Below are 16,653 nucleotides of genomic sequence, written 5' to 3' on the forward strand. Positions count from 1 at the left end.
CGAGGATCACATCTATAAAGGGAACAAATAGAGTCTTGGGGTGTCTCACCTTTCCCCCTAACTTCTGTCCTCTTTTCTCTCCTGTTTTCTTCCCCTCTTTACCCTTTCAGTCTATTACACCTGCACCTTTACAAACTCAGGCTGTCCTCAGCATCTGTGGAAGTTACACTTGATCCCCTCACAACAGTTTTGTCTGTAGCCTCTGTAAAACGTTACACTGTACAGATAAGGACGATCACCAGCAATTAGCTGTCCAGCTCACTAGCTGCTCAGCAATGTGCTTAGCTCAACGTGTCACTTCTCTCAGGGGATCTTATTTGGATGATGAGTGCCAGCAGCCTGTCAGCACATACCTGTTCTCGGGGCAGTGTTGGTACCCCTGTCACTGTCATGTTTGCACGTACTGCAATCACAGACACAACTCAATGAGTGACGAGACACTGGGGCACGTCGTTGCCTCTCCCCACCACGCAGCGAGCTGTACTAGCCGCCTATTTAGGGTTGAAGGCACGGGCCGGACCCCACTTTCACCGGCCCGCAACAGAGTCAGCGCAGCTCCCCTCACACCGAGTCCCAGCAGTAATACCGCCGCGCGCGCCCTCGGGCGGGAAGTCAGCCGCGCAAGCCGAGCGCGTGCCCCACACTCGCCGGGCGCGACGGGGAGAGGCGGGAACCGCCCCCGTCTCGCGAGACTCTGTCTCTCGCGAGGCGTCGCGGCGCCGTGGCGGAAGCCGCCGCCGTGTTTACAAGCCACCGGGGCGGGGCGGGGGGAGGAGCGGCGCCGGCAGCCGGGCCGCGCCGGGGCACCGGGAGCGGCGAGGAGGCCGCTTCCGCGCCCATGTGCCCGCAGCCCCCTCCGTCCATGGAAGTGATGGAGGGGCCCCTCAACCTGGTGAGCGCGCGGCCGCGGGGCGGGAGGCGGTGCCGTCAGCGCGTCCCGAGCCTCGGGCGGCAGCGGGCGCGGGGTGACCCCCGCCCTTAGCGCGGGCGGCAGAGCGCCCTTCCTGCCGCCAGCAGCACCTGTTCCGTCCCGTGCCGGGCGCAGGGAGGCGGCGGTGGGGCCGCGCGGTGCCGCCCGGTACCGGAGCGGGGACCGCCTCAGGGCCGTGCCGTGAGGAGCGGGGCGGAGGGCGGCCTGGCCGCGAGCCGGGGACGGGGAAGGCGCTGCCCGGGGGGGAGCGTGGAGGTGACGCAGGCCTCACCTGTGCCAGCTCCAAGAGCTGAGACCACGCGGGCCAGCTCCTGACTAGGTTGTTTTTTGCCTCACGAGGTGAAGTACTTTATATCGTTAAATCGGTAACAACTCTGCTAAAAATAAGTCTCTGCGGTGCTTTAACTACAATGTGTGAAAGCTGCAGCTTCATAGAAGCTAATCGGGTTTTAAACAGCCTGCGCTAGGAGCATGCTGCCACACAGATAAGATCCAGGGTGAAGACCTGTTAATTCTCCAATTAAAAACCTGAGAAGTTGCATATTGACTGTACCTTAGATGCAGTGATGTGCTGAGTGTTTCTGAAGACCGTCCTGCCTTCAGGTGTGGGATGCAGAAGCAGCCGTTCAGGCCTTGCAGACCTGTGTCAGTTGAGTTTTTCCAGTCCATGCCCCAGCCTGCTGCCAGACCTGCTGGGTACAAAGTCGGACAAACTTTCAGATAGCGATGGAGGAGGGAAAGCCTATTGCTGTTTGCAGACATTCTAGAAACTTCTTAAAAGTAGATCCAGTGTAAGGAGAACTAACCAAATGTTCTTTAGCAAGTGCCTGTAGGTAGCAACATAGTGGCAGCGCAGATATCACCGCTTAGCAGTGTTTCTTACTGAGGCCGTGCCATAAGGATTGTGAGTGACAAGAGTATGACTAACGCTTGGCTACAACCCTAACAGATGATCTTTTCACCACAACAGTAGACTGCAATTACCGCACCTGTCTAGCACCAGACTAAAAATAAGATCAAGATACTTCTACATAGCGGATGATACAGGAAGAAGTTGCTTTATATAGTCCTATACAGAAAGTTAGGAAGTTGCCAGCGTGTACATTCCTACTCCATTGCAGGGAGTGTCCCAAAACACTCCCTTTTTCTGAAACTGATGTACTATGGATGTCCTTAGAAAAATACACTGTTTCCAGACTGTTTCAAGTAACTTCAGTTTTTCCAGGTTCTATTCACTGTTGCACTCTGCAGATAAATTTCAGATTTGCTGCATTCAGGGAAGGTGCCAATCCTCCAGTAAGAGAATGTTCATTCAAGTTATTAATGCTGTTCCTGATCATGCATTTTACTTGCTTCTCATGAAAATCTCTTACATATATCTAGGTCACATGGACTGGAAAACCGCAGTGTTTTCCAGAGTTGCCATTAGGAGGGCAGCAGGGAGAAATAAAAGCAACAACTCCTAAGCTTCTATGTGGTATTGCGTGCACTTGTAGTTAGGTTTATTTATCTGATATAAATGACTCTTTTTTTAAGTACAAGATACTTTCCTTCTTTCAGTGTGCTGGTGATTGCTAATTCTAATGAAATAGCTTTTCCTGTAGTTAAGGCCTTTCATTAGAACTTGCTCTAGTTCTTGGGTGTTGCTCACATCGCATTTGCAAGCTTGTTAGTCTTAGTTACTTGAAAGCATAGACACTGTCCTAACTTTTGTGGGGAGGTGAACTGAAAAGAAATCCTTAGTAGTTATGCAGTATCCTAATGTCTGCATTTCTGCCAACATTTAGCACGCTCACTGTGCTTTAATTTTGTATTGGCGGTGTCCAGTTAAATACTTCATTATTTGCTTAGCCTTCCTAATTACAGGTGGCATATCATACCTCATATTCTGCTGACTTCAGTTGCATTCAGTTTCTATCCCTTGAAATATAAATGTTAAATATTTGGATAAAAGTAGCTGGCCTTAATCAAGGCCTTAAACTAACAAAGTTTTCTTTTTCTTAACTATATTTTGGTTTCCACAAATCTCTGATTTATTTATGTATGTAACTCTTGACAAATATTGCTTTGCTTTCCCAGCTGGTTTCAGCATCTGTGTGGTGTGTTGTTTGTTTGTTTGTTTTCTAGTTTAATGGAGTTTTAATAGTTGACCCTCAGATCTGATGACTTCAATGAGAAATGCACCTACCTTTTTAGAGTTTGGCCTTTAGTTCATGTGTTTTTGTTTAAACTTAAGCATGCAACAAAGGCAAAACAACAAATAATTATTCTGAGTCTAAACCCGTCTTTCCTTCTTTAACCTTTTTAGGGCTTGTGCTATATATATATATATATATATATATATATATATATATATATATATATATATATATATATATATAACCAGCAATTTGATTTTTCCACTGAGCTGTCCTCAAGGTGTCTATTGTACCCAGTGTTACTTCATTTAGGAATAAGCAGCAACTTTTCCAAAATTCTTTACGACCCTCCAACTTGCTGGAGCTTTGGGGAAGCTCTGATACTTCAGCCTTCTTCCTTCTCTCTGTCTTCTGCCCCCTTCTACTTGAACAGTGTGCTGCATGCTTTGCAGACAAGAAACATCATTGTACTACAGAAGAGTGGGTTAAAGACATGGTTCTTATTATTTTGCTGCTAAGGAAGTTAGATCTTCAGCTCTGCAAATACGGTATTTGGGGTGCGCCATGGAACTTAGAACTGCTCTGAGCAAAGACCTGTTCCTGCACCTATAGGCAGCGTGACAGTGGTTATCTAGTCCAGCTGAACACTTGATTCTATACTTAAGAAGCATGTGGGTGACCACAAGAAGTTTGGAAGTAAATATATGAGGCAAATAGTATCAACCTCAAGAAGAAATTAAAAAAGAAACGTTGCTCACTGCATGCAGTCCGGTACCCAGAACTTTGTAATACCTCTCTACTTTTCTGTAAGGTGCTTTCTAAGGAACCTCTACCTTTTATTCCTACTGCATGATAATAGCATTTCATAAAGCATATAAGATACAATCCTAATTCTGACTAATACTATTTTCTCCACATTTCTTGAAGTGTAAGGGAAGTGTGAAGAGCTGTTTTGACAAAAACTGGAAGGCATGAACTGGCAACTCGTATAAAAATAACACAAAGCAAATACTGCAAGAATTGCATATAGTGAACATTTTTAAATGCTAATGCTGTAAGGTATTGGTAGCAGTTATTCCAGTGCAAGCCAGTCAACGGTCCACATTAACAAGTGGTTTGTAAGTGAAGTGAGTAGTCTATCCACATGAGGGGAAAATAGCAGTCCAAGTTCACAGTATGTAAGAGCAAGAGAAAAAAGAGAATGGACGTATGAAAGCTTACTAGAGACCGACCATAGCATTGCAACCATGCAGGCCAGTGTGTTTGAGATTCAGTGCTACCCTGCACCTCTGTTGTTTTGATTGGAGAAGACAGATAGTGTTCATGTACAGAAATAACCACTGAATCCTGCTTGTGGTTTCCCCAGTTTTTACTCTATTTTCTAAATAAAGCGCATTTTGAAAGCTGCTCTACTTGCTCTTCCAATCTAAAATGAAAAAGAAAAAAAGGTAGATGCACTCAGTTCTGAATTCAGACTAGAGAAAACAAGCTTTTAGGCAAGAATCTCATAGGAATACCTAGTGAAGTCTATTTTTACTGTAGTAATAAAAGCATTGGCTTTCTCTTTAACAACATAATATATATATGGGAGTATTCTTTCCAGCTAGAAGAAAAATAAGGTTTGCACCAGAGACAGCAGCATAACTGAGAAAAATGACTGAAGGTACTGAGGTGATCCATAGGCTATTCAGCTGAACAGCCTCTTCACCATTAACCCCCTTGGAAACCTCAATAGCGTTGTATTCATTCAAGTAATTACTACTAAAAGTACAACACCAAGCTCTTCTGTGTAGTATGTATAGCAGCTTCCAGTAGCTTCCAGTCCAGAAGTAACTAAGCAATACGTCATTTGCAGAAACATTATTTCCTTGCTGGTTCTGCACATTTCTGCTGAGCCATGCTGGCCTTACTGACTGGTACGTGCATATTACAGGGCTGCGCACTGTGGCTCTGTGGAAGCACGCCTAGTAGAGTTTGAAAGACCAAAATGAAGCAGCCTCCTGGAGGCACAGTGATGCAGCATACTGAAGCTTTTCTGCACTGCTTATTTGAAATTTTTGCCCCAGAGATAGTCTGTTTACTCCACAGCCTCTCTGGGCACCCTGTTCCTGTGCTGAACCACACTCACAGTAAAGATGTACTTCCTCTTGTTACTGTGGAGCTGCCTGCATTTCAGTTTCTGCCTCATTGCTGCACATCGCAGAGCCTGCATCTAAAGTGCAGGAGTCAAGTTGATATTTATAAACAGTGATGAGATCCCCCTCAGCCTTCTCTGCTCCACACTGAAGAGTCTCAGGTCTCTCAGCCTTTCCTCGTATGGGAGCATTTCGGCATATAAGCATTTAGCTTATAACCTCCTGTTACTGTGACCTGTGTAGTACCATCTGTGGAACTACATACGAGGAGACAAAAAGCACAAGAACTGTAGATACATGAAATGGCTTTGAAAACCAGCTTAAAGCATTTAGTCCATTTAACATGGACAAAAAGGAAGAGCATGAGGTTAACTTTAGTATGCATTAGGTAAAGAAGATACCGCAACTTCATCAGAGAAAAGATCTGCCGCTATGCCTGCATGGGGTTTTGCAGACTCCACCATTGTGAATCTGAGTTCATTTCATGCCAGATCTCTTAATCACATGTGCATGGAGAGGAATGTTTTACTTTAAATTTGGAATAGGTTGGGAACACACGTGTAGTCAGTCAGAGCTATTCAGTGAATTAATGTTGGTTGGCAAAATGACAATAACTTGGTTGCATGTCTGCCCTGTATTTAAATTCTGATACTATTGCTGACGATAGAGTTGAACTTCAACATCTTCACAGTTCAGTAAGAAGTGACTGAAGAGTCTGTTAATATTGAGAATACTTATTTTGCTCTACAGTCACACTAACCTGTAATTTACAGTTGAGTCATTGTTCTGTCAACCTTGCTAAGTACAGGCTTTAAAATGCAAAATTGAACTAGCACGTGGCAAGTGGTATTGGTTGAGCAGCCACAACAGATCCTGCCTTTGTTTGTTTCTCCTTTAGTTGACTGTATCTTTCTTAAAACCACACAGTGAGCATTTTTAAGGGGACTGGCTTCTGTCTATAAAGCTACACATTGCAGTTTCTTTAGGTTTAGTGGCAAATGTATTGCCCTTGTTTCGTGTAAGTTATAGCACAATTCTTAAAAATATATATTTTTGTGTTTATTGTAACTGTAAATAAGCATTTTCTAATTAAAAAAAAATCATTAAAATACATATACATTTAACAGATGGCTGTAATTTATCCTTGGACCCCTCAGGTCAAGTTTCACACTAGTATTCTCTTCATTCTGTTTGTCAGTGCAGATGCAGACACAACCATACAAACATTTCCAACTTCACTCTTTCCAGGTAAAAAATATGTTTAAAATAGGTCGTGTACGTGTGCCACATACAGCGTGACAGAGCATTTGTGTGTGAAGGAAGCAACCAGGCACCTCCTCGCCCCTCTTTGTGGCCTGCTGCCGTAAAAATCTGCATGGAAGGTTCTCTGCATACTCTTGTTCATTACTGAAGTGACACGATCTGCATTTTCTAATTCTTTCTTTCCTCAAAATACAATCTTAGAAATTAGAGTCCTGTGTCCTTAAGGAAACAAGCCACCAAACAGATTATATTCATAGCATAAAATAGAGGATATTATCAGCAGATTTTGGTTGCACTTGAAACTTCTATGAACATATATCGCATGTGACTTGTTTTGCAGTCTGCTTTCCTCAGGCCCCCTTATTTTAGCAGCTGGGTTTTTCCTGTCTTTATTTTTAATTTGATTATTGTAATCTCTAACTATAATCTCTGATCACATTACATATAATCACATTACAACATATCATTTATTAGAGAGTTCCTTAGAACTAAGGAAGAAGGATGCAAGCTTAAGATCTTACACAAGGCTTTGTCTGCTGAGGAACAGAACAAAACGCACACAGGATTATTTCGACTACAGGAGAACTGTTGCAAATAACTGCTCTGGAGAGAGGGTAATGGACTTCCATATGGTTTCAGTTTCTTTTGTGTGAAGGTTGAGAGAGTAGAAATAAGTGTGGCAAGGGGGCTACATGGCTTTGTTTTACATGGCCTGCAGTTGCACTGTTATCTAGTTTATATGGGAAAGAAAAATCTAAGTATTAATTTTGGACTACTAAAGAAATCTTTAGACAAAAAATAATACTAATAAGAAACCTGTATTACTGCATTGGGAGGATTTTGGTTATTCTTTCGACTCTGTTGCTCAGAGATGCCATCCACAATGGTTTGGGTTAATTGGGTGGAGAATCAAATAGGAGTTGTTTATCTGAAATACCAGTGCTAACTTACAAATGCAGGGATCATCCCTTAGTATCTCAGCTACAGCTGGAAAGTGAGAAAAGCTGTCTAGCTTACCTTCTGCAGCTCCTCCAGCACAGTTCAGGCATTGCAGTAAGACACTCACTAATCCCTTAGGAACTAAATGCATTGAAGGAACTTGAGGAAGTTTTTTAGGTTGGTCATCTATCATTCACACCTGCTTCCTTTTATATGAGTCAAGTTGCTACACCTGTCCATTTGCTTACTGGGAATTCCTGCTCTTCTGGATGGAGAGGGACATCAGGAAGTAGTTGTTTGACTGCTTCACCCCTCCAATTCCATAGTTTCTTAAGAAATTGTAATTATTCTTACACAACATCCTACAGATATTTCCAACACTGCTGCTGGGAGAGGAAGGAAAACTCAGAACTTGCTGCAATTTCTCATCAGCTGTTTCTGCAGTCATTACAGCAGCAGTACCAAAATCAAGGCATTCCTGTTTGATTTGTTAGGGACCAACAGAGCAACTTCAGAATTGCAGGTGTAAACACCTTCATGTAGCATGAGATTGATTTGGAGATAGACTCAAAACCTTTTTTTTTTTTTCACTTTATGGTATAGGATACATTCTTCCATTGCAAGTTTTATAATGGGATACAGACCACTCTGAGTTCAGAATAGCTTTGCTAACAGTGGTTGGATGCTGCGTGGCCAAATGTAACTGAATGCTAAGAGTAAAGATTAGATGTAGATGCTTACCAACGATAATGGCATATTAAGCATTCAAGTACTTATGTTGCAGATTTTTCACTTGCTTCCAGGAAACAGCTGCACAACTTTCTTCAAACTGCTGGTTTTTGTGTATTCTACAATGGAAATGGGAGAATTCCCTTGATCCTTGCACAATCATCTAATTGGAAGAAGCATTCCGGAGGTGGAATAAATGTCAAAATTTTTCCTTGTCAAGCTGGCAGACAAACATTCAGAATGAGGAATTTCTTTCCTCCCAGCTAACTGCAAGGCACCTAGCTTTCTCATAGCAGGCTCTGCTGGATTTTACTCACTGGTTTTACTCAGCTTCCGTTGTTTCCACTGGGAAGTCAGCTGCCCTGCAGCAGAGTGTGATGTCCTGGCATCAGTGAGAAAGGCATTTTGACCTTGCAGTCAAAGAATCCTGACTTTTTGCTAGCATTGCTTTCCAAACTGTTCATTCATGGCCTGGCCCAACTTCCTTACACTCCCTTGAACTTCACTGGGAATTATCTGGGAATGGAAATAATTTCATTGCTCCATGAAAGAACAGCTGACTGTCCTCAGATGTTCTGCATGTTCAGATGTGAGTTGAATAAGACCATCCCCCAGTAGTTTAAAATGTATGAAAATAACCTTTGACAACAGTCAGTTTCAAATTCTAATATGTAGAAACTAACAGATGGAACTAGTCCCCTTGCTTATTGAGTTGCTTTCTTAGATCTCTTGTCTCTAGCTGCCTTGTTTTTTAGACTTGCCTATGTAGTTTGCAGAAGAAGCTGCATCAATTCTCATTTATCGAATAAATTGTTTTGCAAAGATGTAGCTCAGGTGTTTTTATGTGCATGACATAGCTAATTTGTAACTGAAAGACCTACCCTGAGTAATGAGGAATGGACTCAATTTGAACTGATACTTGCTTGTTTCCCATGGGAAATAAGCTTCTTGTCTTGGCACTTGTCATTTGGAGGAGTCCATAGAAAAAGGCCATAAAATAGATGATTTTCCAATAGAAAAACACTTTGCTGAGATTATTTAACCTCAGGGCAGAAGAAATAGAGACTGCTGACACAGTGCTGTGAGGACTGAATGAAAATGAGGAATATCACTAGTATTTGTTGTGAAGAATCAAGGTTTTGGTGTTGGTTTGTTTTAATACATACTATATTAGCATATAAAATCAGCTTTTAGAAAGCAGAATGTCTTAATGTGATTAAATAGCTAGAAATGGTTTAAGAGCAGATATTTCCACAAAGGATGTTTTCTGTACACACTGTTGTCTTCCATGGTTTCAGAGCTGCTAAAATCCTAGTAGAAAATAGAATTTACTGTAACAACATAGAGGTTAAATTGATTTGAAGGTGAAATAATTCATCTGCATTTGAGAACCTTTCTTTTAAAATGGATATTAGTATCATGTTAGTCTTGATAGAATCACATGGCTGTCTTGTTTGGATTATCTTACTTTTGATGCTTCTACCAAGATGTCAGAATCAATGTTCCTAATATCTTAAGGTATGGACAAATGCTTCCATTTTGATAGTGCTCTTGGAACAGGCTTCAAGGGAGTCAGCGACTTACACTCAAAAACATCTCGAGTCTGATACACTGTGTCTAATTGGGAGGGAATAGAGAATTTGCATTGGTCAGAGATGAAACTGCAGAGGCGGATGGCAGACTTCAGCTCTGTTGTCCCTACAAGTTCCTTCTGTGTGGATTTGGAAAAGGCTTTCTTGAGAAACTGTAATCTTTAAGGACACAAATAAACAGGTGAAGACTTCAGTTCCTTGAGTTGCTTTCTGTTGTTTCACAAAGCCAGTGAAACTGTGAAAACAAAGCTGCTTCTTGTCTGCTTATTTCAAATTCAGCATGTAGTAAAGCAGTCATGAATCCTGTGCATTACTGACATCTTACTGCTTTGGTGGTCACAGCCACTCATATGAGATAACTTGTCTTGGAGACGGAGCCATAAAATTCGTATCTCGTAGTAATGACAAAAAGATTTGCTTTCATGAATGCTGCAGTGCTGTTTACGTAATACTCTTTCTCAATAAGCGTATGCAAATACTTGCAGCAATTGCTTGCTTTCAGCAACATCTTCAGCCTACCCTTGTGGTTTGCAGTAGTAGCTTACAGACGCTGGTATAGACTTAACTGCTGTACAGCAAGGAAGTGACTTTGATACCTTTAATTGTGGCTGTGCTGATTCCATTAATTTATGTGCAATAGAAGCAAAAATTCCAAGGTCTTCTCCACTTTCTTTAACAAAGAGGCAGAGCAGAAACTGCCCAACCATTTCATTTCCTGGCACTTTTCAAGTATCTTACATTCTTCTGGGTAAAATGGTCCTAAATACTTTCCATCATCAGGTAACTTTGGTGATCTTTTTACACAGCTGCAGTGAATGCCTTTCTATGATGAAGAAGATGAACTTTCAGAAGAGAGCTTCAAACAAATTTTACACATACACACCATCTTTGCTGCTTTAACAAACTTCAGTTCATACCTGTGCAGTGCAGACTCTTGTGACATAATATTAAAAAATAAACTAAATTACAGACCTCAGAAAGGACTGGGAGGTTTGTGCCTAAAAGCCTGGGAACTGGAATTAGTGGAAGATTCTCTTAAAACATACAGAACTATTTGTTGGTTAACCCTCATTGATGTAACACTCTTTTTAATTTTAAGGCTCACCAGCAGAGCAGAAAAGCAGACCGCTTGTTGGCAGCAGGGAAATATGAAGAAGCAATTTCTTGTCACAGAAAAGCTGCTGGTGAGTAGGTATTCATCACATTCCAGTTTTTAAAATCAGTTTGCGTATCTACATGTTTCATGGGACTAATTATCTAGTTACTTATAAGATATATTTTTATTCTTCAAGTGTGAATTGTTTTTTGTTCAGACCAGATCACAGACCTTTTAGAAACTTTAACATGGGCAGCCGAAGTCACAAATTCCCACAGTTGAGGTTGTTGGGGGTGGTTATTACTGTTAAGGCAGTTCTTGATTCAAGACAAAGGCAACTCTTTGTGTCATGTACAAACTACAGCTGGGATCCCGCTTCAAGCTGGTTTTGCTTTGCACTTCCTTTTCAGTTCTTTCATGGCTGAAGTAGTATGCTCTCTGTTGATAAAGCAAATACACAGACTTTTGTACAAGTTTATTTACTTCTTATTCCTCATGTTTGAGTCAAGACAACTGAAAACAAGTGGTGAGCTCAGCTTCCCTAGAACTCGAGGACAGCAGAGTGCATCACAGACTTGGTGCTGTGACTGGCAGTTTCTCCTAAGTGATTCTTTGTTCCTTTACCTGTCCATTTAACCAGTCATGCTTAATTATTTGTGTTGCAGTCCATCAGCTGTCTGACAGTTCGGCAACTGCTTGGCAGAAGAAGAAAGAGGAGGTCTTAGTTGGTGTAGTGAGTAGGACATTTACAGTGACAGGGCTCGTGTGCAGAAAAGAAGTGGCTTCTCCAAACATCGTAACCTAGATACCAGGCATTCTCCCTTTCTACTCATAAATACTAGGAAACCTCATAGAATGAAAAACCTGTTATTTGTGAATACCAAGAGCAGCAAGGGATAGCATGTCCCCTGATATGCAGACTTTTCTTTCTGGTTTCCCTCGCTTCATATTACCAAGGCAAAACCCAACGTATTGAATGTTACTTGCTTTTCTTCAGTTGATGATTCTGTATCGTTATCTTACAGCCTGAATTTGGTTAAGAATTTCTTACATTTTGTCATTTTTAACTAGCAACCAAAGGTTGAAGTCTGAAGTGCTCCTCTGACACTAAACCAGCACATTTTCTGATTTGGAGGGGAAGTTAATGAAAGAAAGTGGAGAACAACAGACTGTATACTTTCATCAAGAATATAACTAAAGCATGACTTAATAACACGGGTGTATCAAGGAAGAGAGTATTTTACTTACTACATTTGTGTTAAATAGCATGGATATTAATAGTCCAGTTCTTCTTAGCCATGTTTCTTCTCTTTGTGGAAAAAGTTCTTTTTTGGGAACTTTCTGGAAAGGTCTGCCATGATAGTAAGCTCTGGTCCTCTGAAATACAAATTGTCTCAAGCTGAGCAACCAGGATGCCATGGCAAGGGTGTAGAATGTATTACATGATCTTAATGGACTTTTGGACTTTGGAGAAACAGTGGATGTTTCCAGCCACTGTAATTTGGTAAATACTTCGCCTTTTGACTGTTTCTTTGATGTAAGTGTTCAGAATATGGAAAGTCTGAAGCATTTTCTTAGCTTTTGAGGAAACGTACAGACTCTATAACCTTGCCCTAAACATTCATTAATTTTCTCTCCCACAGCATACCTTACAGAAGCTATGAAGCTGACCCAGTCAGAGCAGGTGAGAGCCACGTGCTGCAGATGCCAGAACTCTATGTATGTGTGTCTTATATTGTGCCCTGATGATCATAGCCCTGCTGTAATCTGCATTGTTTTCTGAGACCCATGGCAACTACACTGGGAATTCTAAAAGTGCAGAGATGCTTGTCTTTCCTGAGAGTTTTTGCAAGCTGAAGTGAGGCAGGGGACAAGAGAACTAGTAACACATACTTTCATGGGTTTCCCCAGCAATGTTTTCTAGTCTGCAGGGTGTATTCAGGCAGGTGATACAACTAGTTTCATGGTTGACTTTTGCTGTGAGGCACTTAGGCTGTTTTCCTTAGATACAAGTAGCAGCTCATCTATGACATGCCAAATGAATCTCTACTTCCTTGGTGTTTTATTGCAGATCAGTTGGACTCCCTGTGCATCTGCTCAGGAGTATCAACAGTCTGGCTAGTGATTTGCCCAAAAAAAAAGTACTAAACATTAACTCCTTAACAATACCACCCACTATATTTGGGTGACATATCTGAAACTGTTGCATTGTAAAAGTGGAGAGCATTTTTTGTTGGATTTAGTATCTGAATAACAAAGGCTCCTCCTCTCCCTGGGGCATGCCATGATGCTGTTTATGTAAATGTTTACATGCTTGTAACTTTACTAGAGTGAATATTCAGGTGGATTAAGGATCACCAATTAAACTGTTTAATCTTGTTCTTACTCAGGCTCAGCTATCACTGGAATTACAAAGGGATAGTCACATGAAACAGTTACTGCTCATCCAGGAGAGGTGGAAAAGGGCAAAGAGAGAGGAAAAAATGAAAGCTCAACAGAATGTGGACAGAGAATTAGCTGCACATCTTCAGACTTCTTTTAAGCCATCAGCTGAAGAATCTGATGAACAAAATGTGTTGATTCCCGTGACTCAGAAATACAGCCCTTCCACGGAGAAGCATCTACAAGATATTCAGGGTGTCTTTGACAGGGACCCGGATACACTGTTATTTCTGCTTCAGAAAAAAAATGAGCCAGTGGAAGCGTGTATTGGGAGTAAAGCTCCAAAAGATGACAAAACAATCATAGAAGAGCAGGCAACCAAAATTGCAGATTTGAAGCGGCATGTAGAATTTCTGGTAGCTGAAAATGAGAGATTGAGGAGGGAGAATAAGCAGTTAAAAGCAGAAAGAGCTAGACTCCAAAAATCTCCAGTAGAGAAAGAGTTGGATGTAGATGCTGACTTTGTAGAGAAGTCAGAGTTGTGGGGTCTGCAGCAACACTCAGAAACTGCTTCTTCAGCTCCATCTTGGCAGGAGTTTGCAACAACTGCTGGGAAGGCAAAGGACATTCCAATACCCAACCTTCCCCCCCTGGACATCCCATCCCCTGAACTCCCTCTGCTGGAACTCTCTGAAGATATACTAAAAGGACTGATGAATAGTTAAAAAACAGGAAAAAAAAGTGCTCTATGTAGTTACCTGAACCAAGAAAAGGGAAAACCACCAGGACAATGATGGCCTGAGGGCAGAAACATCTTACACAATCCTACTGTTGGAGAAAAGGCATTAAAGCAACTTTGTTACTGTGAAATACACATCATATCTAATCTACTTCATAAAATCGGAAGGTACCGTGACTGGTATACTATGGCAAGCTCTTTAGTCTTTCTCCCAATGTTTCAAACCAAATGACTGCCTGGAGAATGTTTCATGTAACAGAATCCTTCAGGGGTTTAAAGTATACTATATGTAATAGTTATCTATATTGCCATAAATGATGGTGCAGAATCTAACTGTTATGGTTGCCAGTTGGCTGCCACTTCATATTGAAAAATGCTTTCTAGCATGAATTTAAACTGTGCATTTCATTATGCATAACTTTGTTAATTCAGATACAGTGCAATTTATACACCTCCTAGATGGATTTATGTGCCACACTCTGTGCTCCTGACCAAGTTAACCTCAAGTCAGGAGAGACTGAAATTTCCATTCTATGAAGGAACCAACTTATTACTTCTGTTGATAAGTTTTGGGGGGTTATCTGTTTACATAACTAATCAGGGTGCATCAAATCTAGCTATTGGTTTCTGTATAAAGTGACATTGTCAAAAAAAAAAAAAAAAAGAAATCTATACGTAAGGAAAAATACCCTTTTTGTTTTTGGTGATGCGTGAATGGAAGTAATTCAAGCTGGCAGTATTTGATTGAAAAAGAAATTGTTTACAGCTTAACCTGATCCAAAAAGGATATGAAAATAAAAACCAAGGTGTTCTGACACCAAGCATGTGTTAATCTGTGCAGATGTTGGGGGGTATAAAAACAAATTTATACTAATGATGTTAGTACACAATGTACACCTGAAGTTCTGTGTTCATCCATCAGCAGATACTGGAAAGCTGGGATGAACTCAGAGTGCCATGCTGGTACATAATGTGACTTGGCTAACAGCTTGCTTCTAACACCAGCAGATAGGGGAGAGCTCAGAGAAAGCAGTACTGTGTATCTGCACAGAGCCAGGCTGCTGGGAGCAGAATAGATGATGCTGTGAGGGCTGTGCAGAGCATGTGGCAGCTGGTGTCCGAGGTGGGCATTGGCTGCCCACAGCATCAGCCAGCCCTGGCCAGCACTGGTTATGCCCTGGGTCCAGGCTTCCTGCAGGAGGGAGGTGAGGGAGCCATGGGTTGGGGAGGCATTAATTAACTTTAGCTGTTACTGATTAATGAGAAGCGTTGAGCGTTGCAAGCCAATTCGTTTTAAGTTCTTCTTGTTACAGTGTAAGCTTGCTTTCTGAGCCTGCTTTTGTTTTTCCAGAATACGTGTGAAGTACAGCAAGGGCACCTTATGCTGTGCAGTTCTCCCCATGTCTCTGTGTACCTGGGCTGTTGTGTTGCTTGCTTGAAAGGACGTAGGGACTTCAGGCTAGGAAAAGCTAGAGCAGAAAGGTAAGAAGTCCCTTGTACTGAATTGCAGCAGGCAGTTCATCTTCCTGGGGGCAAAAAAGTTACTTTGGTATTGCAAGAGTTGCAGCGCACAATCCTGAAGAGCGGTGGTGATGAGGTAACCTGTTCTGGCCAGTCCCCAGCCTGGTGCTCTGGAAGAAGAGCAGGTGATGATTTCTGCTGTCACCTGCTGCCTGCCCAGCTGCTAAGGTTGTCAAGAAGTATAGCACACTGATTTTGTTAATGTAAAGCGAAGAAAATGGTATATGTTCACAGGGAGGAAATATGTTATTTAAGCAAGCACCCATCTCATGGCACTGCCAGGGCTGTTCGCTATAGACAAACATCTCAGCTGCCTGCAGACAGCAGGGATAGGGGAGTGGGAAGCAATTTGCAGCCTGGTTGCCTCTGCTGAAGGATCAGGATTCTACAGAGGGGCAGGGTCACAGCATGCTCTGCCTTCTGGTGTTATGATGTGGCCACTTGTCCCTTCTTGTTGCTGCATAAGCAGAACAGCAGATCTGAAGGAAGCTGCTGCTTTGTAGGAAAACATCCAAGAAGGAGCAATCTCCACTTCTGAAAGTTGCAGCATGTTGCTAACACTTTTCTTCCTTCTGCAGTTGAACTGTTTGTTTATTTCTGCAGTGTGCCACCCACTGTACACAAGAATGCTGCTGAAATCAAATTTAGGGCATCGTGGTTTAACACTGACAGTTTTCTATTCCCATGAGTGGTGCAGTACCAAGACTGGATGTAACATTCTCTGTGATAGGACAGGCCTTCCAGCAGTGTGAACACAGCTGGCATTACATGGCCCATGGGGAAAACTGCTTCTTATGCAGTGCACAGCCTGTCCTGAACATGGTGCAGATGATAGCTCTGAGGTCACAGCATGGCTTGGCACCCAACTTGTGTGCTCCTGCTGGAAGGAGAGCCCAAGCCTCCGCCCTGCCTTCCCTGCAAAGAGCCAGGGTGGGAGCAGATGGAGCCTTCCCTTCTGACAGCATGAGACATTTGTGAGAACATCTCACAGCCGACTTCTCTCTATAAAAGTGCTTTATGTTCCAGGCAGAAAGCCGAGTGAGTGGAATAAGACCAAATATTGTGGTTTTGCTAAGTAAGGGACCGTTCAGTCTGTACTCAGTACATGAGCGGTCATGTGGTGTATTTAAACAATGACAGATGTTGTATAAGGAATACTATGAGAGAGCAAGTTTGATAGGTGCACGG

General features: G+C 42.2%; 1 protein-coding gene across 2 annotated transcripts; it reads left to right on the forward strand.

Moving 5' to 3' along the window:
- Positions 1 to 788: 788 nt before the first annotated feature.
- NRBF2 (nuclear receptor binding factor 2) lies at positions 789 to 14,765 on the forward strand. 2 transcript variants are annotated; one of them, XM_042863020.1, is made up of 4 exons: positions 789 to 892; positions 10,827 to 10,911; positions 12,467 to 12,507; positions 13,214 to 14,765. In XM_042863020.1, the coding sequence occupies exons 1-4, from the start codon at positions 839 to 841 to the stop codon at positions 13,928 to 13,930; spliced, it is 897 nt and encodes a 298-aa protein (XP_042718954.1). In that variant the 5' UTR covers positions 789 to 838; the 3' UTR covers positions 13,931 to 14,765. The 2 variants fall into 2 exon arrangements, with proteins under 2 accessions (XP_042718954.1, XP_042718955.1); XM_042863021.1 differs by lacking the exon at positions 789 to 892 and having other exon boundaries at positions 10,882 to 10,919.
- Positions 14,766 to 16,653: the final 1,888 nt, after the last annotated feature.

This window comes from Lagopus leucura, unplaced genomic scaffold, assembly GCF_019238085.1.
Source record: "Lagopus leucura isolate 7727_CA_CO unplaced genomic scaffold, USGS_WTPT01 Super-Scaffold_739, whole genome shotgun sequence".
NCBI lineage: Eukaryota > Metazoa > Chordata > Aves > Galliformes > Phasianidae > Lagopus > Lagopus leucura.